Genomic DNA, 25,813 nt, shown 5'->3' on the forward strand with positions numbered 1-25,813 from the left:
TACGTCAGTGATCTGAGTGCTTCATTCAAGTTGGCCTGTGCTCAGTACAGCCAGATGGAAGGCTCCAGCAGGGGTCTTGGCTGGTGCCAAGTGGAAGCCGAGAACCTCTGAGTCCAGCCCGGCTTCCTCTGCACTCAACCCCACCATTTGGGTTGCTTCTCACTCAGTGACACAATAAGAAAATGGTTCCCCAAGCAGAGAGATCAATCAATGATGTGGGAGCCCCCTCTGTGTGCTGTGAGTACCATTAATGAATAAAGAAACTGCCTTGGCCTGCTGATAGGGCAGCACTTAGGTAGGCAGGGAAGACAGAACTGAATTCTGGGAGGAAGAGGACAGAGTCAGAGAGACGCCATGGAGCCACCAGAGTCAGACATGCTGAATCTTTGCCAGTAAACCACTGCCACATGGTGATATACAGATGAATAGAAATGGGTTAAATTAATATAAGAGTTGGCCAATAAGAAGCTAGAGCTAATGGGCCAAGCAGTGTTTTAATTAATATAGTTTCTGTGTGGTTATTTTGGTTCTGGGCGGACAGGATGAACAAGTGGCCTCCTCCTACAAATCAACTGTTTCAAAATTATCATAATACCGCAGCATAGTACTCTAATGTGTAGATATTCCACACTTTCTTCATCCATTCTTCCATTGAAGGGCATCTATCTAGGTTGTTTCCAGGTTCTGGCTATTACAAATAATACTGCTATGAACATAGTTGAACAAATGCTCTTGTCATATGATAGGGCATCTCTTGGGTATATTCCCAGGAGTGGTATTGCTGGGTCCAGGGGTAAGTTGATCCCGAATTTCCTGAGAAACCGAAACACTGATTTCCAAAGTGGTTGCACAAGATTGCATTCCCACCAGCAATGGATGAGGGTTCCCCTTCCTCCACAGCAAAGGCTTCTCAAATTTTGCATGCAAATGGATGGAAATAGAAAACACTATCCTGAGTGAGGTAACCCAGATCCAAAAAGATGAATATGGGATGTACTCACTCATAATTGGTTTCTAGCCATAAACAAGGGTCACGGAGTCTACAATTGGTGATCCCAAAGAAGCTAAGTAAGAAGGTGAACCAAAGGAAAAGCATATAGTTGTCCTCTTGGCTATGGGAAGTAGACAAAATTGCCGGGGAGAAAATTGAGATCTTGGGGGTGGGGTGGGATGGGGGTAAGGGGAGATGGGGAGAGAAAAGTGAGAAGGGGAGAATGGGGGGAACTTGTGGAAAAAGGAGGATTGGGATAAAGGAAGGTTGGATAGGGGAGCACGGAAGCACAATTCTTAGTTAAGGGAGCCACCTTAGGGTTGGCAAGAGTCTTGAACCTAGAGTGGCTCCCAGATGCCCAAGCCGAGGTCCCCAGTTAGTTCCTTGGGCAGCTGAGGATAGGGAACCTGAAATGACCCTATCCTATAGCAATACTGACGAATATCTTGCATATCATCATAGAACCTTCATCTGGTGATGGATGGAGACAAAGACAGAGACCCACACTGGAGCACTGGACTGAGCTCCCAAGGTCCCAATGAGGAGCAGAAGGAGGGAGAACATGAGCAAAGAAGTCGGAACCACGAGGGGAGCACCCACCCACTGAGACAGTGGAGCTGATCTATTGGGAGCTCACCAAGGCCAGCTGGACTGTGACTGAAAAAGCATGGGATAAAACCGGACTCTCTGAGCATGGCGAACAATGAGGGCTGATGAGAACCCAAGGACAATGGCACGGGGTTTTGAACCTACGTAATGTGCTGGCCTTGTGGGAGCCTAGCCCGTTTGGATGTTCACCTTCCTAGAAATGGACGGAGGGGGGAGGACCTAGGACTTACCACAGGGCAGGGAACCCTGACTGCTCTTTGGGCTGGAGAGGGAGGGGGAGAGGAGTGGGGGGAGGGGGAGAAGGGTGGGAGGAGGGGGAGAAGGGTGGGAGGAGGGGGAGGGAAATGGGAGGCTGGGAGGAGGAGGAAATTTTTTTTTCTCCTTTTCTCAATAAAAAAAAATTTAAAAAAATTATCATAATATCAAAGCTGATGAACTGCATCTCTTGGGGTATTATATCTGTTCATTTCTTTTTTAATTGAAAATTTTATTGTTGTTATTGTTGTTAGAGAGAGATTTAGATGGGGTCTTACTATGTATGGAGCCTAGGCTGCCCTCAAACTCATAACGTCCTCCAAAGTGCTAGGATTACAGGTGTGCTCTACCGGGTTCAGGATTCAATTTCTCATCGATTCAACCAATGTTACTAGACACGGGATTTTATAAAGTCGGGAACCCCATTTTGATTCCTTGCATTCCCCCACACACATTGGCCCATAAGAACCATTCTGACAGTTGGCATGGCTGATGGACAAATGGCTGATAACTTATAATACATCTGTTGTCTTCCTCAGGAGGCCACAAGTCACAATTACAGCTTCCTCAGTAGCCAGTATGGAAGGCAGAGTACATCAGAGGGTCACATTCCATTGCCACGTAGCTCTTCACTGAAAGGACAATTGTATGCATAGAATGTGCCTCAAGACACAGCTACTAATTAGAAATTATTCAGCCAGCACCTAACCCCTTCAAGGTAAGTGGACATTAACAGTCAAGACCCCAAAGGATTAAATGGATTATTTGAAATCCCAGCACTGGAAACAGGAGGATCAGGAGCACAAGGCTAGCTTTCACTATACAATGAACTCAAGGCTAGCCTGGGCTATTGTAGGGAGGACAGGAGTCAACACCATTCCAAGATGACCCACAGACTTCAAACAAGCCACGCCCTAAATTGGCATACATAATCATTTGGTTAGCTTAACTAATTTCCTAAATTACTCCTCTCTTTGGTGAGAAACTGAACTCAGGGCCATCACACATTCTAGACAAACGCTCCACAGCACGCCGCTTCCTCTTTTCACTAGTTTCATTTTGAGACAGGGTCTTCAGGTAGTGGAAAATGACTCCAGAGCTCACGCAAGTCTTGAACTTCCTGAATCAGCTTTCCCGGTAGCTCTAACCATGTGTGCATGCCATAAAGGAGACAGAGAAGGGCTGGGTAAATGTTTCTTGTCATGCCAGGGTAAGGACCTGTGTTTGAATCCTCAGGTACAAGGTATGGGTATGGTACCATGCATCTTCCATCCCGGTCCCCCTGTGGTGAGGTGGGAGGTGGAGCCATGAGTAGCCCAAGAAGCTTGTGGGTCTGTCTGTAGTGCATGCAATGTCCATGAAACAGACTTGGCCTCACAGTAAAAGGTGGGGTTACCCTGACATGCCTGCTCCGGCATTTATACAAAAAATATAAGAACAGAGAGGAGGAAGGGGAGGAAGGAGAATCTGTAACAGCCCAGTAGGGAAAGACTACAGAAATCCAAGCTGAGGAGTGTCTATGGCTGGAGCATCAGTTACACACTAGATCCCGTTGTGGGCATTTCCAGTGCATGACCTAAACTGACCTCAGCACAGTCCTACAAGGAAGATTCTTACAGGCCAGGAGGCAAGAAAGATGGAGCTGCTCAAGGGCACCCACAGCAAGGTGCTCTCAGGTTAATCAGGGCTAATGTCAGAAGCACTCTTTACAGTAAGATCACACGTACTCCCAAGAGGTCAGCGGGAAGTAGTCTGTGCAGGGCAGGACGAGGTGATCGGAGGAAAGGAAAGCCCAGGCCAAAGGAAAGATGCACAAAACTAACCCAGCCTGGTGTGTTTCTAGGACAATAATGAGGCCAACGCTACTGCCTTTATTATACAAACCAGACTGGATGGAGGATGACTCCGGAAAGGGAAATCAAGGTCTGACTGATCACAAAAGGGCTGTGTGATGCCTCCATTGCCCACCACCATCAGAGGAGGAGCTAGAGGCTTAAACAGCTCCACACTGGGAAGCCAACTCTACGTTTTGGTTCCTGAATCTCTCTGATTCCCACAGTTTCATCTGTAAAAACAAAGACTTTTTAAAGAATTTGCTTTATAGAGTTGCTTTGAGGACGAGTGCTAAGAACGAGGCTGAGGACATTTTATAGCCAACCAACCTTAACGATGGATTTTTGTTTTCTGTAATGATTATTGCTAAGCCCCTATTTTAAGGCATAGCATAACTGTAACATTTTACTTTGGTTCGGATTTTTGTTGGTGTGATTTCTTTTGAGACAGAGCCTCCCTATATGGCCTGAAACTGCAATGCTCACCGTGTCACAGACTCCCAAGTCTTGAGACTACAAGTGTGTACTGACACACAACTTTTAGCTTATTCTTTTAACTATCGAAACTTATTGCACCAACTTGTTCCCAGGCTACTTTTTCCAAGCTGATGCTATAATCCCTTACCATAACAGCCACTTGGTGTGCACGCCGTGCACTGACAATTGTGCCCTTCTCACCAAGACCGTGTAGCAACACCTGCAGCTGGAGAGGTACAGAGAGGGGGATTCCTGTTGCTCAATGGCCACCCAGCCTGCTTAGCGGGCTCCAGGTTCATGGAGAGACCCTGCCTCAAAAATAAAACAAGGTAGATGGTGTTTCAGGAGCAACACCTGAAACTGACTTCTGGCATCTACACACATGTGCTCTGCATTTGTGTGCATACACACAGACATTTTGATGTAGTAATACATTCTCTGTCCCCTAGATTCCCTCATGGAAGCAACACTGCTGGTTCCTATCTCACAAGGAAGAGCCATAAAGGGATTCAGAGATTGGAACCAGGCCTCCACTGACGTTCTGAGTCTCCATCGGTGACTTGAGAACTCCACACAGCAATCACGTACATCCTTCTCTGATGGAAACAGCCTTCCACCCACCACCCCATTTTACTCTCCTTCAAGGCTTTTAACAAACCCCATCTCCTCTCTGATTCCCCTTCCCCCACTTGAAGTATAAGTAGCAAGTTTTGTGAACTTCCCCGGTGGCTCTGGAATGGTGAAGAGATGTGGCCAGTGTTCTGTGTGCACTCAGTTCCATACAGCTCTTGTGGAATTTTCACACATCTTATTTCACAAGGCGGGAAAGGGTTGTTTGCCTCACCAATGAGCCACAAGTAAGAAGAATCACAACCACATTTGAATGTTCCCAGTGTCTTCCCTCAGGCATGCTACCTCTCTTCCGTGCCTCAACATCCAGTTGGTTACATTCACATCCATTTAGGTTTGCTCCTCCCATAGGAGTCCAGGAAGTCCTGCTTTAGGAACCAAGACGCATCATCTTAATCCATTTTTACAAGTTCCTCAAGGGAATTAAAGTTGAAGAAACAGGCAAGGATCCTGGAAAGATATTGAAGCGGTAAGAGCACTTGGTGCTCTTGTGGAGAACCCTAGTTCAGTTCCCAGTACCCCATCCACAACTACCTACAATTCCAGTGCCAGAGGATCCAACGTCTTCTCCTGTCCTCTGTGGACACATAGTGTTGCACACGCACGCAGGCAAAACAATTATAATTACAAATCAGGAATAAGTAAATCCTTTTGAAAGACAGTGCAGATAAGGCCCTCACAGAGCTGGCACTGGTTGGTTAGTTTGGCTGCAGTGTTATTGTTGGTACCATGTCAGGTATTAAGAATAAAGCCCTACACAGACGTCCTGGATGGGGGCTCATTTAGAAGAGCAAATGGATTGAGAAATAAGCTTACAGAGACATAAGCACTCCTCCAGCTTAGCACAATCATGTAAGCAGTCTATCCGGAGGAGCCGGAGGACCACGGGTTTCCAGAATGAGGCTGGGTAATCCACCACCATGTGAGAGACTGGGGTGTTCCCTGCTAGTTCACAGCCTGCGCGGCTCTGCACTGCCAGGTTGCTGTCTCCTAAGCTGTTTTACAACACTGCCATAGAGAACTTGACCCACAGGTTCCGGGGTGGGAATACTGAATCAGAAAAACTGGGATCCAGTGTGTGGAAGAGCATGGGGGCTGCAGGGTTGGAAGCAGGGAGGTCCCCTCTTATGGATGGGACTTGATGGTGTTTCCGACGTGTTTATTCTCTGAATTGTCATTTGTCCCTAGTGAGAGGTCAGCTCTTACCAGCCTATGCAATTGGGCTCTGGGGGCCTGACCCATATAAGGTACACAGCAGCCACGCACTAGGTATTGACTAAGTGATTCCAAACACATGCCTATATGGACATCTCTCTGTGTATACAGATGATACTATCCCAGGTCCATCAACAAGTTTGTCTCTCTCTCCTCACAGAAATACTCATCGTCTGTATGTGCACATGTCTGTGCATCTGTGAAGATGTCTAAGACCTAACAAAGGTATGTGGTGGCCGAAGGGCGGACTCTATAATGTCACAAAGACCTCTGAGTCACCTGTCTATCACAAACACACACTCACACCCCTCAACTAATCATGCAGATGTTTAAAAACTGAGGACGTTTATAAATGCTCAGGGTTTTTAGCTTAAATTTCTCAAGTCTCTCTAAACTCTTTGTCTCTGATTAATTTAATCGGTTTGAGCAAGGAGAAAAGCACAGACAAGCATGCCTATAAATGTGACAGGTGACATACTCAGAACTCCTCCAGGCAGGCCAGATGTCCTCTCTACAGTGGCAGCATGTGCAGGAAGTTAGCGTGTATGATGGGCACACACTGGCCGTCCTCTGGCTTCACAAGGTACCAGACACTGGTACCAGACCACAGCCCAGCCCTGGGAAGGACTTTTTATTGTCAGCAGCTTATCAATAAGAAAGTCAAGATTCTAAGAGCTGGGTAACTTGCCGAAAAGACTGTGCCCTGCTGTGACACAGGCGTTGTGCAAATTCTAGATTCTGATTTGAAGTTTAAGCTGTTTCAATGAAGTAAGTGTTTCACACACACTTTTACAGGCACTGATTTTGAAGGATGTGTGCTTAGGCACATTCGATGGTGTATGGACTTCACCTAAGTCATTCTCCGAACACAGAAAGCAAGTTAAAGGATGAAGACCCCCCACACACGGGTTAAAGACAGTAACAAGCAAGCATATCTCAGAGACCATTCTCCTGTGTTTATACACTATGAAGCCCTTTGCACTTGGCCGAGTCCGCTCAAAGAAATCTATTTTCTAACAAGGATACACACACACACACACACACACACACACACACACATATCCTTCAAGCCAGTGGGACATTCTTAACTCATTTCTATCCATTTCTCAAACAGAAAAATGCCTTCAGTCTGTAAGGAGTCACTGGGGGGTGTGCATTCCACCTGCCTTAGAGCTCAAAGGTCAGCGGTGTGACAGTGAAAGTCAGTTCATCTCTGACTTTCAAGGGCAGTGGAATTATTCTCAGAACTACTGACAGAGTGAAGAAAGTGGTTGGGGGCTGAGAAAAAGATAGATCTTCTTCTTAATCTGAAAGAAAAATGTCAGCTGCCTTCATCTAGATTCTGGAGGAACCATTTAACCTCTGACCTAAGGAGGGAAATTATTTATTTTTAAAAGATTTTACTTTAGCTCATAAGCCCAGTGGGAAAGGTTTCCATTGGCTCTTGCCTGTCTGTGAACTCCTCCCTCAGACTATCAGAAGAGGCCAGAGAGGCAACAAGGCACCAGGGGCTGAGGTGAGAAGGCACTGCCCTCAGGTCATTCAGTCAGCTGGGCTGGTCAGTAGGTTCCCCAACATTCCGGTAATAAGCACTCCAAGGTAGCCACCCAACCCCTGCTGTAACCCTGTCTTCTGTTCCTTAAATAAACACCTCCCCCAAGAGGAGAAACTACTAGCTCTGGGCTGACCCTACTTCAGACCTGGCCTTGGGTTTCATTTGTTTTCTGATTTTAAGCGCTTCCGTCACATGCATCTCCCAGAGTCTGAACTAAGAAAAAAAGAAGCCAGGCGCCTTGGGGCTTTGAAGTGGTAAAGATTCTAGTGTCTGCACTTTGTCTTAGGTAGTGAATGTCCTTGGGCTAGTAACTTGTTCTACCAAAAAAACTGACCAGAAGAGAAAATATATCATCAAAATGTTGTTGAAATTTCAACACAAAAGTCACGCGGTTCTGGCACTTAGTAGGTGATGGCACACTGCACAAAGCCGGGGCAGAGGGCAGGGGGGGTCACAACAACATGGCTGGTTTTCAGGTGTTCCTGACTTGCCTATAATTCCTGTGCCTTTGATTTGTTACCATTTACCCTCCGAACGCCTATTAACCGATTTCTAGCTTACTTCTTAGCACCAAACCATCTGCGGAGTCCAAGAAATAAATTCTCTGAAAGTAGCAGGGATTAAGTTGTTGCCCTTCCCACCGACCGGAGCTGGGCCAATTGCAATGGAAAGCGAACTTGAAGATAACACATGCAAAGGTGTCTGATACACCTCTTGGGGCAAGGGATGGGACAGAGACCCTGACTTAAGTTGCTAGGTTGGGCATGGTGCAGAGGGAGCAGGACAGGGAAGCCTCACAGATGACCCTGTTCTCTGCACACTAGTAGGAAGAGATGCTGGAGGGAGCAGTGTCCAGTAATAGGTACCTGAAGACCCTAGCGGCGGTCTGGTTCCTCCTCCAAGCTGTGCGCTGTGCCAGCACTCCTTGTATGATCTCCTTCTCATTGGGTAGCCGGTAGACAGGGAAGACGTAGAGCCAACAGAGTACCACCACACAGAGGGCACTGGCTCCCACGGGTAGCCGGGTACGCGGGAACTTCCATGCCAGTATGGCCATTGCCCCTCTGGATGTGTGTAGCCGGGCCCGCCCGCAGGGGCCCATCACAGTCTCAGAGTCCCAGAGTCGGTGGTGGGCGCCTCAGCACAATGCTAGGCGAAGTGGCAGGGGAGGGTGCCCCCACGGCCGGTCCCCCATGCACACACACCTTTGGCTTTCTTGTACGCACTGCTGGGGAACCCCCACCACGGTCCCAGAGGTCAGTTACAAGGATCTTCTCCAATGCAACTTTTCCCACGGATTTCTTGCTAGAGGAAGTGGCCCCCGGGTAAGTCACGAGCCATGGTCGTTTTCCCTGCAGAGGCGAGTGCTGGAGGGGTCTGGAGGAGAGCAGTGGGGTTGGCTGCTACCGCCCTTACAGTTGCCCTCGGCTGAGGTCCTGAAAGAGGTGCGGATGGCTCCGGGACATCTGACCCACTGTGTCCCTTTCAGAGAGAGATGCTCTTGCGCCCTGCACCGCCCTGCACCGCCCTTTCCCCGCCTCCTGCGCCGCCGCGGTGCGGTGCCCGGCACCCCTCAGACGTGCTCTCCCCGCCGCTCCAAGTCCTTGGAAATTTCCACGGCGGCGGCCCGGGGACCGCTACCCAGCCCCCAGTGCTTCGGTCTTGCCCGCCGCCGGGACCCTCGCTCCACTCCCCTCCAGAGCAGGCTGAGAACTCGCTCTCATCAGTTCATTCAGAGTCGCACCGCAGCCTTCCGCTGCGCCCTGGACTCTGCAGACACGCGCCCCTGGATTGGTGGAAATCAAGGTCTCCCCCGCCCTCCCCCACCCACGAAATTGCCTCTCGCGACCGGCTTGGGGCCGCAACACTAGCCCAGGGCGCAGGCCCCTCGCCGCTGCCCTTGTTCTCTGCCGAGAGAAGCAGACAATAAGAACAACGGCCCCTCTGGTGCATGCATGCACACACACACACATATATCTATTCTCGAATGTGCCCAAACTGGGGACCCCCCACCCTGCTTGCCCGGGCTGCTGTCACCTTCGCCTTTCTGCAACTGATTGGTTATAAACGAGCAGCGAGGAGGCTGGAGAAGATTTATTCCTTCCTGAGCTTTCTTAACCAGATCAGCCCGTCCGCGAGCTATGATTCCAGGCACGCACGCGCATAGACACACACACACACACACACACACACACACACACACACACGAGAGAGAGAGAGAGAGAGAGAGAGAGAGAGAGAGAGAGAGAGAGAGAGATGCTGGCGGGCACGAGGGAGGTGCGTGCACACCGGGGTCCGCCACCTTGCCTCAGCCCTGCAGAGAGCAGAGCTGCATCATCCACACGTGCGAGTGGTTGGTGCCCCAAGCAGCAGACCTTGGGGGAGATAACGGCTCCCCTACCTCTGTAGATTAAAGAGCTGTTTATTCTTAAAAGATTGCAGTGGCAAGCTTATCACAACCACGACCTTGGAAAAGTGCCACCCGCCTGGACCCGCCTAGCGGAGGGACGCACTGTAAGCCATTTCTGCTCGCCCAAGCAGGAGACAAAAAAGCTCGGTACCTCCTAGCGGCTGCCTATTCTATTTGCTTAAGCATCCTGTACAAGGACAAAGAAGAAAGTCTGCAGCCTCCAAAACCAGCCAGCTTAGTCATCACCAAGCCAAAATCTCAGACCACCACAGTTCCAGTTGTTCAGCTGTGAGCAACATTTTAGACGGTCCATACCGACTACTTTGTGCCTACCGTCTTCTTCTAGTACCTTCCAGCTCAGAAACGTGAAACTTGAGACGTTGGTGCAGTTATTTACCAAACACGGTGGCTGTCAATCTACCAACACCATTATGCTTTTCTTAGGAGGACCGCGATCAGGCAGCCCCCAGAGCGGAACCTAGCATGGATGAGTTAAAATAAAGATTGCCCTTGCTGCTAGAGAGAGCCTCCTAAACCAGAAGCCTGCTGCTTTTGTGGAGGACCTGGGTTCAGTTCCCAGCTTACACAGCAGGCAGCTACCAGTTCTGCTCTGAGAGATGTGGCAGGCTCTAGGACACCTACATACACTCGCATACCTCCACACAGTCACGGATACATAATTCAAAAATAAAATGAGGACAGGGTAGCACACGCCTTTATTCCCAGCACTCGGGAGGCAGAAGCAGGTGGAACTCTGTGAGTTCGAGGCCAACCTGGTCCATAAGAGCTAGTTCTAGGGCAGGCTCCAAAGCTACAGAAAAACCCTGTCTCGTAAAATTATTTTACAAAAATAAAATAAAATGAGGATCCCTCCCCACTGTATTGTAGGAAGGAAGACAAGATGGGACGTGTCCCACCTGAGGGTTGTTGATACATCATCGACCACTTTCCCTCCCTGTAATTTAAACAATGCACAAACGATCCCAACCACTCTTTGTCCAGCTCCCCAGAGAGCTGAGGAATAAAGGAAATACTAACAAGCAAAGGGTCACAGAGGTGTCATGAGGACCTCTGAAATGTATCATATTTAGTAGTGCCTTGCGATGTGAATACATTGTGCTGTTATCTCTTCTTACTCTTTTCCTACCTGTAGTCAGATTTGATTTGATTTTACTCCCTGGTTCTCAGTAGCATTAACAATGGCTTCAGCGGTCTTTTCTTTAGTTCTCCAAGTCTTCAGTGCACCATGTCTGTCAGGGTGTAGTGACCACAGACTTGAGTATGCTTGTCCCCCTCCTTACAAATCTATTGACTCATTTAAGGTCGAGTGGTCATTAAATTCTCCCTCAACAATGTGGCGGCCCCAGACCACCCAAAACACCAGCTTTCAAGCCAGCAAGGCGGTTCAGTGGGTGAAAGCACTTGCCATCCAAGCCCAAAGTTCCTAGAACCCATCCTATATGGAGAAAGTTGGTTGCTGAAATGTGCCCTCTGACCTCCACATTCACGCCATGGCAGGCTCACACCCACACATTCATCATACACACATACACAATAACAATAATGATAGCAATAAAATGAAATAAAAACAAGGCAGACTTTGTAGTAGATGTGCTCAGTGAGTATTTTTGATTCCTTTCCCATTTCCCTTGACCTACTCTGAATATTTCTAGAATTTTCTGATTCTGATAAATGATTAATCTCTCAATTGAGTTTTTCTGTTGTAAGCATTTTCCATGCAGAACTCTTCTTCAGTCTCTGGGTAGCGAGACTGTTTGCTTGTTCCACACTGGAAGTCGCCAAGCTGTGTTTGCATGACTGGGGGAGAGCAGGGAAGACAGTGTTCATTTTTCATGTTTGCCCAACTGCCAACTCCAGCCTAGTCTCAGCCCAACTCAAGAAATAACTGTTTCTTGAGTCAATAAAATGTCCAGCCTCAAAATTACTTGGGCCACTGCTAACTCAACACCATTCAAGGCAAAGTGTAGCCTCCTGCATCTCAGTGTTTGAAATTAGATATCTCACCTGACGTCCGGGGGCACTTTATTTAGCTGGCTTTCAGCAAGGAGGTTAGGATTCTGTTGTGGTCCGCACCTGAGTGTGTAAGGAACACATGCAGGGTTTGCTTGTGAGATAAAAGGCATTTTAAACTCTGTGAACGTTTCCTAGACTGAGCCCTAGTCTCTGTCAGGCTAGCCTTGCCCAAATCCCATGTGTTACTTCTCAGCTATATGTGTTAATCTGTTCGTCTAAGCCCTGAGCTGTGCCTTCCAACCCTAAAATAATACGTGTTTCATTATTCTGTGTGTTGGTTACCGGGTGGCAAAGCTCCCAACTCAAGCAACATAGAAGAGGAAGGACTCGTATCGTCTCCTGGGGCCAGGTAAGGTGGGACATCATGGCAGCTGCTCCCAAAGACCTACTTCCTTTAAGTACACCCTACTTCCTGGCTTTCATTTCCTCCCAATAATGCTATTATATTATGAATTTATGAACAGAATTAAACTTTTTATTAGATTAGAGCCCTTGTTATCCGAAGCCCAGAAATGTCATCACAGAGACGACACAGGGCGGTTCACCGCTGCCCTAGGCATCCCTTGATGAGATCAACTTGACAGTAAAGATGAACCATTGTATGATGAGCATATATGACGTAACGATAACCCGCAGCAAAGCATAGCCACCATTTCTCCGTGCCTCCTGTCCTTTGGTTGGGTTTGTTTGGCTGTATGTGCTGGTTTATGTGTATGTGTTCATACGTGAGGCCCAAGGGCACCACCACTGTCATTATGCAGGCACCATTCAGTGTGTTTGGGGGGGCCTAGAACTCGACAGTGGGTTAGGAAGGCTGCCAGTGAGCCCAAGGGCTCTGTATATCTCCTCCCGCCCCCCCACCCAGCATTGGTATTACAAGAGGGAGCTACCACATCCAGCCTGGCTTGTTTTGTTTAACATAATGACCTCCATTTGTGTTGCCAAACGTGACAGAATTCCACTCCTTTCTTTTCTTTTCTTTCTTTCTTTTTTTTTTTGTTTTTGCTTTTGTTTCTGTTTTTCAGCTTTGAAACCTTCCCTGGAACTAGCTCTTGTAGACCAGGCTGGCCTCGAACTCACAGAGATCCGCCTGCCTCTGCCTCCCGAGTGCTGGGATTAAAGGCGTGCGCCACCACCACCCAGCAGGCTTTCACTCTCTTAATGGCTGAGTAGTACTGCATTGTCTACCACACTGTCTATATCTATCCGTTCACGAACATTTGGGATGTTTCCATTTCTCTGCTGCTAAGAGCTGTATCAGGGTAAAATTAGATCAAAACCCAGCCTTTCTGGTCTGACAACTTCAGGTGTGAGACCTCACTTTCCACCTCATCTGAGATGGCCTCCTGTTCATCACTGAGTGGGCCCTACTTTAAGGCCTTCCAACGGATGTCCAGGATCCTCCGGACTCCACCGCCAATCTAGCCGTGGTACCCTGGGATCGCACATGTGTGCCATCGTAACCACTGTTTTGTGCACAGTGATGAACTGAGCTCAGGTCATCTGAGCATCTCTAGGGCATCTCCCCAGCCTTAGATACCTTTAGAAAAATAATCAGAAAAGACAGTGGTGCCTGGAACAAGAGATGAGGAAGAGAGAAACATAGGGAGATGTTAGACCAAAGAATGACCAAGTCTGGACAGCTAATGCAGCATGAGACTATAATTAATAGAACTGTATTAGAGAGATTAGTGTGAAACAAACTGATTGTAGTGGCTCATGTCACCAAGGAAAGCAGCGACATACAATGATGTGAGACTTTGTTTTATTATGTGATTCATCCACTTCCTCTGTGAACCCCATAATGTGTTAGAAGCCTCAAATACAGATAATAAAATGTATTTAAAGGTAATAAAATTTTAATTAAAACCAGCGATTCAGGGTGTGTGTGCTAATTCTTAATGGCTTGCTTCACAGCCATGCTCTCTGTCCTGCAGGAGAAAATTAGTGGGTGATTTGTATAAACTAGCTTGTTTATCGTGGCCCAAATCCATCTGTGAAGGCCCTATCATCGCAGTCATGGGAGCAACCCAACAGACCAGCCTTGGTTAGGTAAGCTTTCTCTGTCCCAATCTTTCCAGAATCTTCTTCAGGGAAAGCTTCTCTTTTCATGGGAAGGAAGGATAGACATTTGGCATCACTTCCTCTATGAGGTGGTTGAATTCTACAGTATATCCTGATGATGTGATAAACTCGGGATTCAATCGGAGTCCAATGGAAGTTGAAGGGCTGGAGAGACGGCTCAGTGGTTAAGAGTGAGTACTACTCTTGCAGAGGATCTGAGTTCAATTCCCAGCACTCGTGTTGGGTAGTTCACAACCTCTTCTTATAGCTGCAGCTCCAAAGGATAACCTCTGACCTCCACAGACACCTATGTTAGTGCCCAAACCACACACACACACACGCACTCACACGCATGCACGTGCATACACACACACACACACACACACACAATTAAAAATAAAACAAATACTATACACTGCAGATGATCCTGGTATCGATGAATGCAGGAGCCTCACACACAGATTTGAGGACAGTATTGGCACTCAAGACAGAAGTTCCATGTGGTTAAAGGCTGTTCAATAAGCTACACATCTGCTGTGACATTGCTCTTATTGATCATCTTGATGAGATTTGGAATCAAGCAGGAGAGCCAAGGGCACATGTGTGAAAGTGTTTCTTGGAAGTCTAACTAAGAGGGGAAACCCACCTTGACTGCGCACAGCACCCTCGTGGCCTCCTGAATTGAACGAAAGGAAGGAAGCAAGCTGGGTACTGGCATCACCTCTCTGCTTCCCAACTGTGGAAGCCATGTGGCCCACCATCTCAAGCTTCTGCCACCATGCCCACCCCGCCTTGAAGGACTGTACTCTGGAACGGTGAACCAAAGAAAACACTTCCTTCTGTCAGTTGTTTGTGTCTGGTGTTCTGTTATAGCAACAGGAAAGGTAACTGATGCAAATGGTACCCAGCAAGGTGATGGGCTCTGCAGGTCTCGCAGAGCGGCCTGGGTTGGCCTAGCACACAGGTGACTCTGGAGGCCCTTACTTCTAGACACTAAAGCTGACGTCTTGAGCACTGTCCTCCCTACTCCAGTGCCTCTAGAAGACTGGCGGTGATGTCACCTGATGCCAAAAGCTGAGTGGACACAGTAGAAATTAGCGGAAGGTTGTTTTTGATGGTGCATACCATGTAATTACACACATACACACACAGGCTTCCTTAAGGTGCTCTTATCAGGAAACCATCTTGTCTCAATGAGCATTAATGTTTTACTCCTGGAGTGTAAAAAAGGATAATTGTGGAATTTTTGCAGCTAGTTTGAACTCAGCCTGGGTTAAGTAGCTGCCACAAACACCATTCTTGAGTTTTACCCAAACCACAAACACGCAGCAGCAGCATTGGCTGAGCCTTGTGACCAGCTCTGGCCCCCTGTGCTCCCAGAGGTGTGGTGGTTGGTGGGTGGGGATGATTTCCTAAGCCTGGGCCCTGAGATAAGAAGAACCTGTTCAGCCAGATAAGACCCTTAGAGAGGCTATTGCAGGTCTGACTGCTGTCTGGAGAGGGACAGCTGTGTGCCAGGGATGCTGGCGGCCCCAGAACTGAGAGAAGACAAGAGAAGCCCGTGAGTGGACCTTGACACACAGATTACAAAAGTTAACGGACCCTGTCACATGGCCGTTATTTCACTTATCTGTATGTCTGAATCTTCTGATAAGTTGTTAGGATGACTATTATATTAAATGATTAACTTTTAGGTGGCTTTAAGTGTTTAGAAATACAAACTATTTTATTGGGCCGTCTCAGTTTCTAGTTGGCATTATTTCCTTCTCTCATGAGAAGTCCTCTTTTTTCAGTCATATCGTCGATGATAAATTACTTCCTTATTGCTGGATGCAGACTTTATCCTTTCTTAATGAAGGTTAGCTTTTCTGCGTAAAAAATTCTAAGTTTGAGTCAGCCGTGGTGGCACATGGCTTTAATCCTAGCACTTGGGAGGTACAAGCAGGTGAATCTCTGAATTCAAGGCCAGGCTGGTCTATAGTGTGAGTTCCAGGACAGCCAGGACTACACAGAAAAACCTTATCTCAAAAAAAATCAAAATAGGGACAAAAACCTTTTCAAAAGAGTGTCAGAGGCTGGAGGATGGTTCAATGGTTCAGAGCGCTGGCTCAGGTCCAATGCCCTCCACCCGGTGGCCAACTCACCCCTGTCTGTCGCTCATGCTTTAGAGTAAAATCTATAACAAATCCTGTTATTATATATAATTAACATATGATAATAAAATATACTCAAGTCACATCACTGATGCTGGCGCTAGCTAGTTCTCTATACGCTGAAGTGGGAAATGGAGGGGATGATGGGGTTAAAGGAATAACCAGGGTTAAGATCATCAGATCGGGAATGCCAGGCCAGCGGCAGCAGACATGCTGCAGCTGGAAGACCCCAGGAACACAGGCAGGTTGCTCTTGTCCCTTCTTGCTTCTAATGCAGTCAATTGCAAAAGACTAAGTAAAGATGGCTTCTGAGAAAGCCTACGCCTATGGCAGGGCAGGGGTCCCGTACCCTCCAGTAGTTAAGGAATCAACCAGGAACAACTGGCAGCCAAGATAAACAAAGAGCCCAGTAAGTTAACAGCTCTTGAATTGTATGCAAGGTGGGAGGTGGGAACAGCAGTCTCATCTGAGGGCAGTTACAGACAACACAGAACAGCAGGAGTCCAGGATGAGCAGGGAACCTCCAATCACCCTGCTTATTTTGCTTTCTGTTGCCTGATGCAGGAAGGTCATTGGCTAATAAACAAACTGCCTTGGCCCATCTGATAGGGCAGAATTTAGATAAGCGGAGTAAACAGAACAGAATGCTGGGAGGAAGAGGAAGTGAGCTCAGAAACCATGCAGTTCCTCTCAGAGGCAGACACGATGAAACTGCCACCGAGGATGGACGTAGGCTAGAATCTTCCCGGTAAGCGCACCTTGGGGTGCTACACACATTATTAGAAATGGGCTAGTCCAGGTGCGAGAGTTAGCCGAGAAGAGGCTAGATATAATGGGCCAAGCAGTGTTTAAATGAATACAATTTGTGTGTTGTTATTTCTGGTGTAAAGCTAGCCGTGCGGGAGCCGGGTGGGACGAAAAGCAGGCCCTGCCGCTCCTTCAACAGTTGCCAATAAACGCCATGACCAAAAGCAACCTGAGAAGGTGAGCATTTATTTCTGCTTACATACCCTGGGTCACCCCACCCCCCACCTTGAGTGAAGCCAGGAAAGAAACTCGCGGCAGGAACCTCAAAGCAGGAACAGGAGCAGAAGCTGTGGAGGATGGCTGCTCACTGACTTGCTCTCCATGGCTTGCTGGCCTACCTGCTTCCTTAGACACCCCAGGCCCACCTGCTGGGGTGGCACCATTCACAGTGGGCTGGGCCTTCCCATACCAATCATTAATGAAGACAATGACCCACAGGCTTGCTCACAGCCCAATCTGATAGAAACATTTTCTCAGTCTGGGTCTGCTCTCACTGACAACGCCCGACCCTAGCTTGAGTGAAGTTCACACAAACCATCCACTATGCACCCATGATTGGGTGTGCAGCATGTAAACACAGCAAGAGGCTCTCCCTAGCCAGGCCAGGGAAGTATGCGGAGTGTGGAGCTCTTTAATTGGCCAACTAAGAAAACTGCCTATGGGTCTACTGTCTGCTAAGTCCTGTAACAACGGTCAAAGAAACTGGAATGTTTTCTCCCTTGAGGATCCCCACCCCCACTGCTGGGTGTTTCTTTTGGCTTCCCTCATTTTCTCTAGGAAACATTTGCTTCTCAGACTGGAGAGATGCTTCATGCTGAAGAGTACTTACTGTTTTTGAGGAAAACCTTGGTTAAGTTCCCAGTACTCACATGGTGGCTCATAATCATTTGTAACTCCAGCCTCAGGGACTTCATGTCCTCTTCTGGTCCCCATGCTCACCAAGCAAGCACATGGTGCACAAACACACATGCAAGCAAAGCGCTCATACACAGAATAATTTTTAAAAAAGATAAATAATGTGCCTATGCATGCCCACATCTTCAATTTTCTCTTGTGTGAGAAAATGAACTTCAAATCACTGACTCTGGTTGAGTATTAAAGGCTATTTGGTTTCTTAGGTCCCCCAGATAAGTACAATGGACCAAGAAAGGTCCAGTCCCTTCAAAACCCCAAGTCATCAAGGACAACGGTTTGATGGTGCACACCTAAAACCACAACACTTCTGAGAGGGAGGTGAGATCAGACTTCAAGACTAGCCTCCGCTATACGATTCTCCACCTCGGAAAACCAAGAGAAAAGCTGAAAACAAAACAAAAAACTAAAAAGTAGGAAGACATTGATGCACATTTTCACAAAATGCAGATACAAAAGTAGAATTATCACACACACAGTTGGATTGCATCATAATTTATTCTGAGGTAATTTAAAAACTACAGTGAACCATCACTAAATATCTATCAGAATGCCTTATTAATTAATTAAGTCATTAACAAAAACTTAGCTAATAAATTAAAAACTATTGACAATATTAAATTCTCCTGGGCAGGCAAGGCAAAGAGAGCTCCATCCATCACAGATAGGAAGGAGCAGGGCACGGCCCCTGGGGAAGGCAGCATGGCCTTTCCTACAGATGACACAGCAACCTCCTTGTCAGTTATTTATCCAAAAGAAAGAAAAATGCTACTCACACACAGACCTGTACACAAGTATTCACAGCAGCCTAATGCTCACTGCCAATGTGGGAATCACCCAAACATTCTTTCCCTGGCAAATGACAAGTTCTGGAACACTTGTAAAAGGGACAAGAGTCAACAGTTTAAAGAAGGAAACAGCCATCGATACAAGAACAAATCTCAAAATACTGCATTATAGTGAACGGAAAGAACAATGTGCCAACATTGCTGCTCCTGTACAATCCCAACATTACTGCTCCTGTACAACCCCACTGCATCGTACGCGGGAAAGGCAGAGTCCCTGGCACGGGCATCTTTTACCTCGGTGGTGCCAGGCACTGGGATTATGCAGGAAATGATGGCAGGAAGGTATTCTGGTAGATCATTCTGGGCTGTAGGACCGCTCTGCATTTCAATTGTGGTGATGCTGATTTTATGACTATGAATAGCTCGCAACTCAGAGCTACAGCTAAGAAAGTTTCAATTTCACCATATGCAAAATTAAAACCTAATCTTCTTAGCTCCTCTTCCCAAGAACTTTTAATCATCCCAAGGATTAGATCCCTCTCCACAGCTCTGTTACTATATGAGGAGAGCTATCAGCAGGCTCACCATGCGGCGCTTAGTTGTGCACGTGATTAACTCTTTCCATACAGCTCCATGAAGAGAAATGATGAAAAGAGTAAAAATTTTGTAGCTGGTAGGATTTTTTTTTTAATTACAGCATTTCTCTCCACAAGGAAGAAATTTAGTAAAATTACTGGGGGCTTAAACATTTGGGGGAAATCACCAGAAGGCAATAAACAGAGGGGAAGAAAAAGAACTAACCAAGGAGAAGGGGAATGGGGAGGGCAACAACGGGGCTAGGAAAAGGAAGAATGGGTACCAAAGAGGAGGATGAAGAGTAGGAAGAGGAAAAGGAAGAGGGATGGGAGGGACAGTAGACTCAGAAGAGAAGATAAAAACAATAAAATCCTGTAAGAGGTGAGGGCCATGGGAGAGCTGAGATCTTTGTTATGTAGAATACATTTCCCAGGGTTGTAGCTAGAAAGCAAATCCAAAGCCAACCAAGGGCCAAGAGGTACTTCCTGGGAAACTGAATTATATTCCTCATACAGTGAACCAAATTATGGCACGTTCCCACTGCAAAATATTGCCAATTATTTTCCCCTTAGGGCGGAAAGTAAAATACCACTGCCTATCTCAGAAAACGAAAGTGTCTAAATGTTCTTTTTATAGATGTCTCAGATGGCAAAAACATTTCCTCCAGAGATGTGAACTTGAAAATGACATTGAAATGAACTTAGAAGGCAGGTAAGGACGTGCACAAAGCTACCTGTAAGGACAGGATGCCTCGAAACATTGTAACCATTCAATAAGATCTGAGCGCCTGCATGCCACAGGAAAGAAGCAATGCCACCCCCTTCCAGTCATCTTCTGCTCATTAAAATGCCCTCGGAAACACAAAGAAAGACTAGTGAGAACAGTGTAAAGTAAAGGTTAGGAGACAACATACCAGCCCAGCGGTGGTGGCGCACGCCTTTAATCCCAGCACTCGGGAGGCAGAGGCAGGCGGATCTCTGTGAGTTCTAGGCCAGCCTGGTCTACAACAGCTAGTTCCAGGACAGACTCCAAGGCTACAGAGAAACGTTGTCTTGAGAACTTGAGAAAACAAACGAGACAGAGACAGAGAGAGAGAGAGAGAGAGAGAGAGAGAGAGAGAGAGAACATGCCAAATTCCAGAGGTTGTCATTCACGACATCATCTTTTGGGATGAGATCAACTATATCTCTCATGCTTTCCAGTTTATACACCTCAGCATGGCAGAATGTTTACACACATCACTGACACCTAAAACACAGTTGTCTTTGCAGGCCTTCACATGTGCATTAACACAAATGTTTACAGGGCTGGGGGCAGCTCAGTTGGTAGGGTGCTAGCCTAGCATTCCCAGAGCCCTGGGTTTGGTCCCCAGCAGCAGATAAAGCAGATGTGGTGATGCATGCCTGTACCCCAACACTCAGAAGACAGAGATGAGAGGATTACATATCCAAGGGCATCCTCGGTTACACAGTGGGTTTGAGGCCAATCAGCAAAAAGAAGAAAAAAAGTCGGTAAAAGTTAGTATGTACACTCCTTTGCAGTGAGATAAGATCAAGGCAGCAGCTACTTTGTTGCTGTGATAAAACACCATGAGCAAAAGCAACTTATGGAAAAGAATAGCTTGTCTGACTTACACTTCCGGAAGGGGAGCCCATAACGTCAGAGATGCGACAGGGGGCAGTCAGGACTGGAAGCTGAGAAATGATGTCTTTGCCCACAAACACAGTGCAGAAAGCGAACTGGAAATGGTGAGGCCATAAATTTTTAAAGGCAGCCTCTGGGGACCTGCTTCCTCCAGCGAGGCTCCGCCTCCTAATGTTCCTAAATGGTTCCACTAACTGGGGACCCAGCATGCAAATACTTAAAGCGTTTGTGATACATTTCCCTAGGCAAGCCACATCGTGTTATGCAGCTCTGATACTCATCATGTGGGCTGAGATGGCCTCAAACTCATGGTCATTGCTATGTGCTAGCATTACAGGAGTGTGCCACCACACCCCATAAACATAAAGTTCCCAGAATCACCCACTGACAGTCACCAATCCCTATTCATCCTCTCCCCTCCCCCAAAGCCAGAACACGGCAAGTTTGGACATCTCAGAGGTGCTCCGGCTTTTCTGTCCTCGCTGTCTTCCTGCCTCTCGGCCAGCCTCCTACTCTTGCCTGTTAAGCAGGCTCCTTCAGGGCTCCTGCCAATCATCAACAGTCCTCTGGTGCTAAGGAAGGAGAAGCAGCACGCACGGCAGGAGTTTCTCCTTGAGCCTGACTCTCCACTCCCAGCATGCTCTTTTGCTACTACGTGATTATCAGTGGTTTCAGTAAAGGGGATTTTTGTCCTTCCCAGTTTGGCAATATCCGGAGATACTGTGGATGTGACGATTCAGGCAAGAGGAAGGTTCTGGCGGCATCTCACAGCGTGGGCCAGGAATGCCGCTAGGGGCTCTGGGGTGCACAGGCCAAACTTCCACCCACTGCAAAGTGTTTTGTTACCCGAAATACCAGCACTGCCACAGAGGTGAAATCTTAGTTCTGTCCCTTTAAACACCTTCATCCTTGCCTGGATAGCATGTTCGGAACAACCGATGGGTGGGTGCACTTGGTTCCAGATAAAGGACCGAGTTCTGTTCCCTTCAGAAAGGCACTAAAAATACAACATTTGGGTTCACACTGGTAGGGACACAGATACTGTCCAGAAATAGGATGGAAACAAGGAGTGGATTAGATTTCATCCGAACTAAAAAGGTACCAGTGCTGGAGACTGTTCTGACAATGGGGAGGCCATGAAGTGAACTTGAGAATGTCTCTACCTCTCACGTGCCCGAGTCTCTGAGAGGAACAGCAGGAGATGTGCCAATCACCCACAGCAATGGGAAAGACAATCTAACCGCAGTATAGGGAAAGACGTGTAAAAAACGGGAAAACAGTGTTGCTTTAGGTACACTGTAATGAGTTCACAACACTTAAGGGAATGTCCAGAGGGCTGGGCATGACTCGGTTCAGGACATTGACCGGGCTGGAGAGATGGCTCAGCGATTAAGAGCACTGCCTGCTCTTTCAAAGGTCCTGAGCCACAGGGTGACTCACAACCATCTGTCATAAGATCTGGTGCCCTCTTCTTCTAGCCTGCAGGCATATATGCAGGCAGAACCCAGCATATATAATAAATAAATAAATCGTTTTTTTAAAGAAAAGACATTGACTGCTCTTCCACAGGACCCGGGTTTGATTCCCAGCAGCCACACAGCAGCTCACAACTGTCTATGACTCCAATTCCAAGTGGTCCAATGCCCTCTTCTCAACTCTATGGGTGCTGCACACACTTGGGGCATAGACATGTTTTAGGCAAAATATGTATAGCCATAAAATAAAATAGTAAAAAGGGAAAACTTTAGGGCCAGAGAGATGTCCCAACCCGTAAAGTGCTTGCTTCTAAGTCGGATGACTTGTTCAGTGCTGTGCCCCACACGGTGGAAGGGACAGAACCAACCCCACAGGACTTTTGACCTCCACATGCCCATCATGGCATGTTCATGCCCTGGCACCCGCGTGCCCCTCCCCCACACATGTTCATGCCCTGGTCCCTGTGTGCCCCTCCCCCACACATGCATATACATTTTACATTTAAATAAATACACGTACAAATATTAAAGTCCATCTTAAGATAACCTATGTGTCCATGTTTGGAAATTTTAATTGGCCACATAAGCTAAGGTTTCTCTGGTAGTTGTTCAAAGTTTTGTGACTATTTGGGAAAAACCAGGCTAAGGAGTAAATAGGTGTAAATCTGCATACAGATAGAAATGTGGATTTCTGTACATACACACCACATTCTCCACGAAGCTGAATATTTAACAAAATGCCATGTGGTATTTAGTTTTTAGTTTAAGACTCTGAGTATAAGGTCATGATAAAAGAGAAAATCCATGGAGAAAAGAAGTATTGGTTGGAGAGGAGTAAGTTAGCTCTTCATAAAAGCCACCATCCCCTACGCCCTCCACAAGGTGACTGCCAATGTCTGAAACCTCATGCAGTGTGCACCTGACATCTTAGCCCTTGGCAACCTGAAGAGAATTACAAATGGAGACTACTCTAAGCTACATAGCAAATTTTTGTCACTCAAAACAAGCAGCAAAAACAAAGAGAGCCTGTATTGGGGCTGGAGAGAAGGTTCAGGGGTTAAGAGCCCTGGAAGCTTTTCCAGAGGACCTGGTAGCTCACAGCGGTCTGTAACTCTAGTTCCAGGGTATCCAGTGCTCCTGTCTGACCTGCAGGCACCACACACACACACTGTTTACAGGCAAACATGTGGGCAAAATATTCCTGCACATAAAGCAAATGAAAATAAGAGTCTATGTTTAAGAATTAGACTTCCTGGGTTCAAGTCTGTGACTCTACCACTTAATCACAGTAGTCCTTATGTAAGGCATTGAATTATTCTGCTAATGGCTTGTTTAGTCATGGTATCATGTATGGAAAGCATTGAAATATTCTAATGGCTTGTTTCATTCATTTACAAATGAAAATAACAACCCTACAGGGTCGTTGTCAAGACTGAATGAGGTAAACCCTTTAAAGACTTCCTACAAAGGGGAAAGTTCTCATTACGGGTTTGCTTTTGCTTAAAGGTCTGGGTAGGGGATCTAGTCCAAGGCCTTGAGCATGCCTGGCAGGTGCCCTACCACTGAGCTGTATAATCCCAGCAACAGGGTCATTATTCTATTATCCCAACACAGAGGCGTCCCTCGCTACTCATTAGGACAGACAGGATCGCTGTTCTTTAGATGTGTTGTAGACCCAGTCCTGAGAATCAGGAAACACACTAGCCCCAAAATTCCAGAATTTGCCTATGACTTCGGCAAACTGCATAGAAAACATAAAGCCAGCATTGGTAAAATGTTCTGTGTTATGAACTCATTTCACAAATACAAAAATCCAAAGGGTTGAAAAGAAACCCTAATGAAAAGAAATAGAACTATTGAGTTCTGTTTAATAAACCTTTTTAATTGTTTTTATTGTTAACTGTGTGTGTGTGTGTGTGTGTATGTGTGTGTGCGCGCGCGTGCACACACACACACACATGGGTGTAGATGCCCCCAAAGACCAAAGGCATTAGCTTCTTCTGGAGCTGGAATTACAAGTAAGTGTGAGCCACTGTGGGTGCCGAAAACCAAACTAGGGTCCCCAGAAAGAGCAGTGTGTTCGTTAGCAGCTGAGCCATCTCCCCAGTAGTGATGCTGTAGTCTAAAACAGAGATACTTCTTTTAGGAAACTAAGCAAGCAGAACTTGGTTAACTTAATAGAGCTGAGAATCCCTCCTCCATCCCAGTCTGAAACTTTCTGAGTAACGTGGAAAACTCCACTGTTACCATTTGCCTTGTGCATAGTTTTCTAAAATATTATAGTCTGCCCCCAGCTTACACACATAAGGAGTATATAAAACATAGGTGAATTTTGTGCCTAGCCTTAAGTCTCATCTCTAAGAGGTCTTATGTACATTCAAATATTCTTAAAATTCAAATATATAAATACTTCTTAAAATCTATATTCCGAATCATTTTTCCACATTACTGTAGCCCTGACTTTAATTTGGAAGCCATCTTGTGCTGCACATGCCCATGGCTTACAGGTGAGTTGCCTGACTAGGTTTGAATCCCCAGTGCCTGCCTGTTCCTCTCTTGCCTAGCAACTGGCTGTTCAGATCTTTATTAGACCAATCAGGTGTTTTAGGCAGGCAACATAGCACAGCTTCACAGAGTTAAACAGATGCAACGTAAGAGAATGAAGCACATCTTTGCATCATTAAACAAATGTTCCACAGCATTAAGGAATGTAACATGTCTTCAACTAATATTCCACAACAGAAAAGGAAACTGTATAAATGCATATCTTGTAGACATGAAAGAGTTGTTTGGGTTCGAATATTGTTGTCCTGAAAACATTGTACTCATGTCTATTACTTTTTTTCCCTTTTTTTTTATTGAGAAAAGGAAAAAAAAAAAAGTTTCCCCCTCCTCCCAGCCTCCCATTCCCTCCCCCTCTTCCCACCCTTCTCCCCCTCCTTCCACCCTTCTCCCCCTCCTCCCACCCTTCTCCCCCTTCCCCTACTCCTCTCCCTCTCCCTCTCCCTCTCCAGTCCAAAGAGCAGTCAGGGTTCCCTGCCCTGTGGTAAGTCCTAGGTCCTCCCCCCTCCGTCCATATCTAGGAAAGTGAACATCCAAACTGGCTAGGCTCCCACAAAGCCAGCACATTAAGTAGGATCAAAACCCCGTGCCATTGTCCTTGGCTTCTCATCAGCCCTCATTGTTCACCATGTTCAGAGAGTCCGGTTTTATCCCATGCTTTTTCAGTCACAGTCCAGCTGGCCCTGGTGAGCTCCCAATAGATCAGCTCCACTGTCTCAGTGGGTGGGTGCACCCCTCGTGGTCCCGACTTCTTTGCTCATCTTGCTAGGCAAAGCCTCTTAATTTTGAAGCGAAATTCACCTAACTGCATGAGGTTGCTGTGC

The 25,813-nt window shown here is 46.9% G+C and overlaps 1 protein-coding gene across 1 annotated transcript in view; it reads right to left on the reverse strand.

Moving 5' to 3' along the window:
* Window positions 1-9,307, reverse strand: part of St8sia1 (ST8 alpha-N-acetyl-neuraminide alpha-2,8-sialyltransferase 1) — a 150,871-nt gene extending 141,564 nt beyond the window's left edge. The window contains exon 1 of the mRNA XM_041637806.1: window positions 8,431-9,307. Within this exon, the coding sequence (XP_041493740.1) occupies window positions 8,431-8,666 (236 nt within the window). The 5' untranslated portion in view covers window positions 8,667-9,307. The remainder of the gene's footprint in view (window positions 1-8,430) is intronic.
* Window positions 9,308-25,813: the final 16,506 nt, after the last annotated feature.

The sequence above is a fragment of the Microtus oregoni genome, unplaced genomic scaffold, assembly GCF_018167655.1.
Source record: "Microtus oregoni isolate MIOR12 unplaced genomic scaffold, Mior012 000002F_ref0000024, whole genome shotgun sequence".
In the NCBI taxonomy this organism is placed as follows: domain Eukaryota; kingdom Metazoa; phylum Chordata; class Mammalia; order Rodentia; family Cricetidae; genus Microtus; species Microtus oregoni.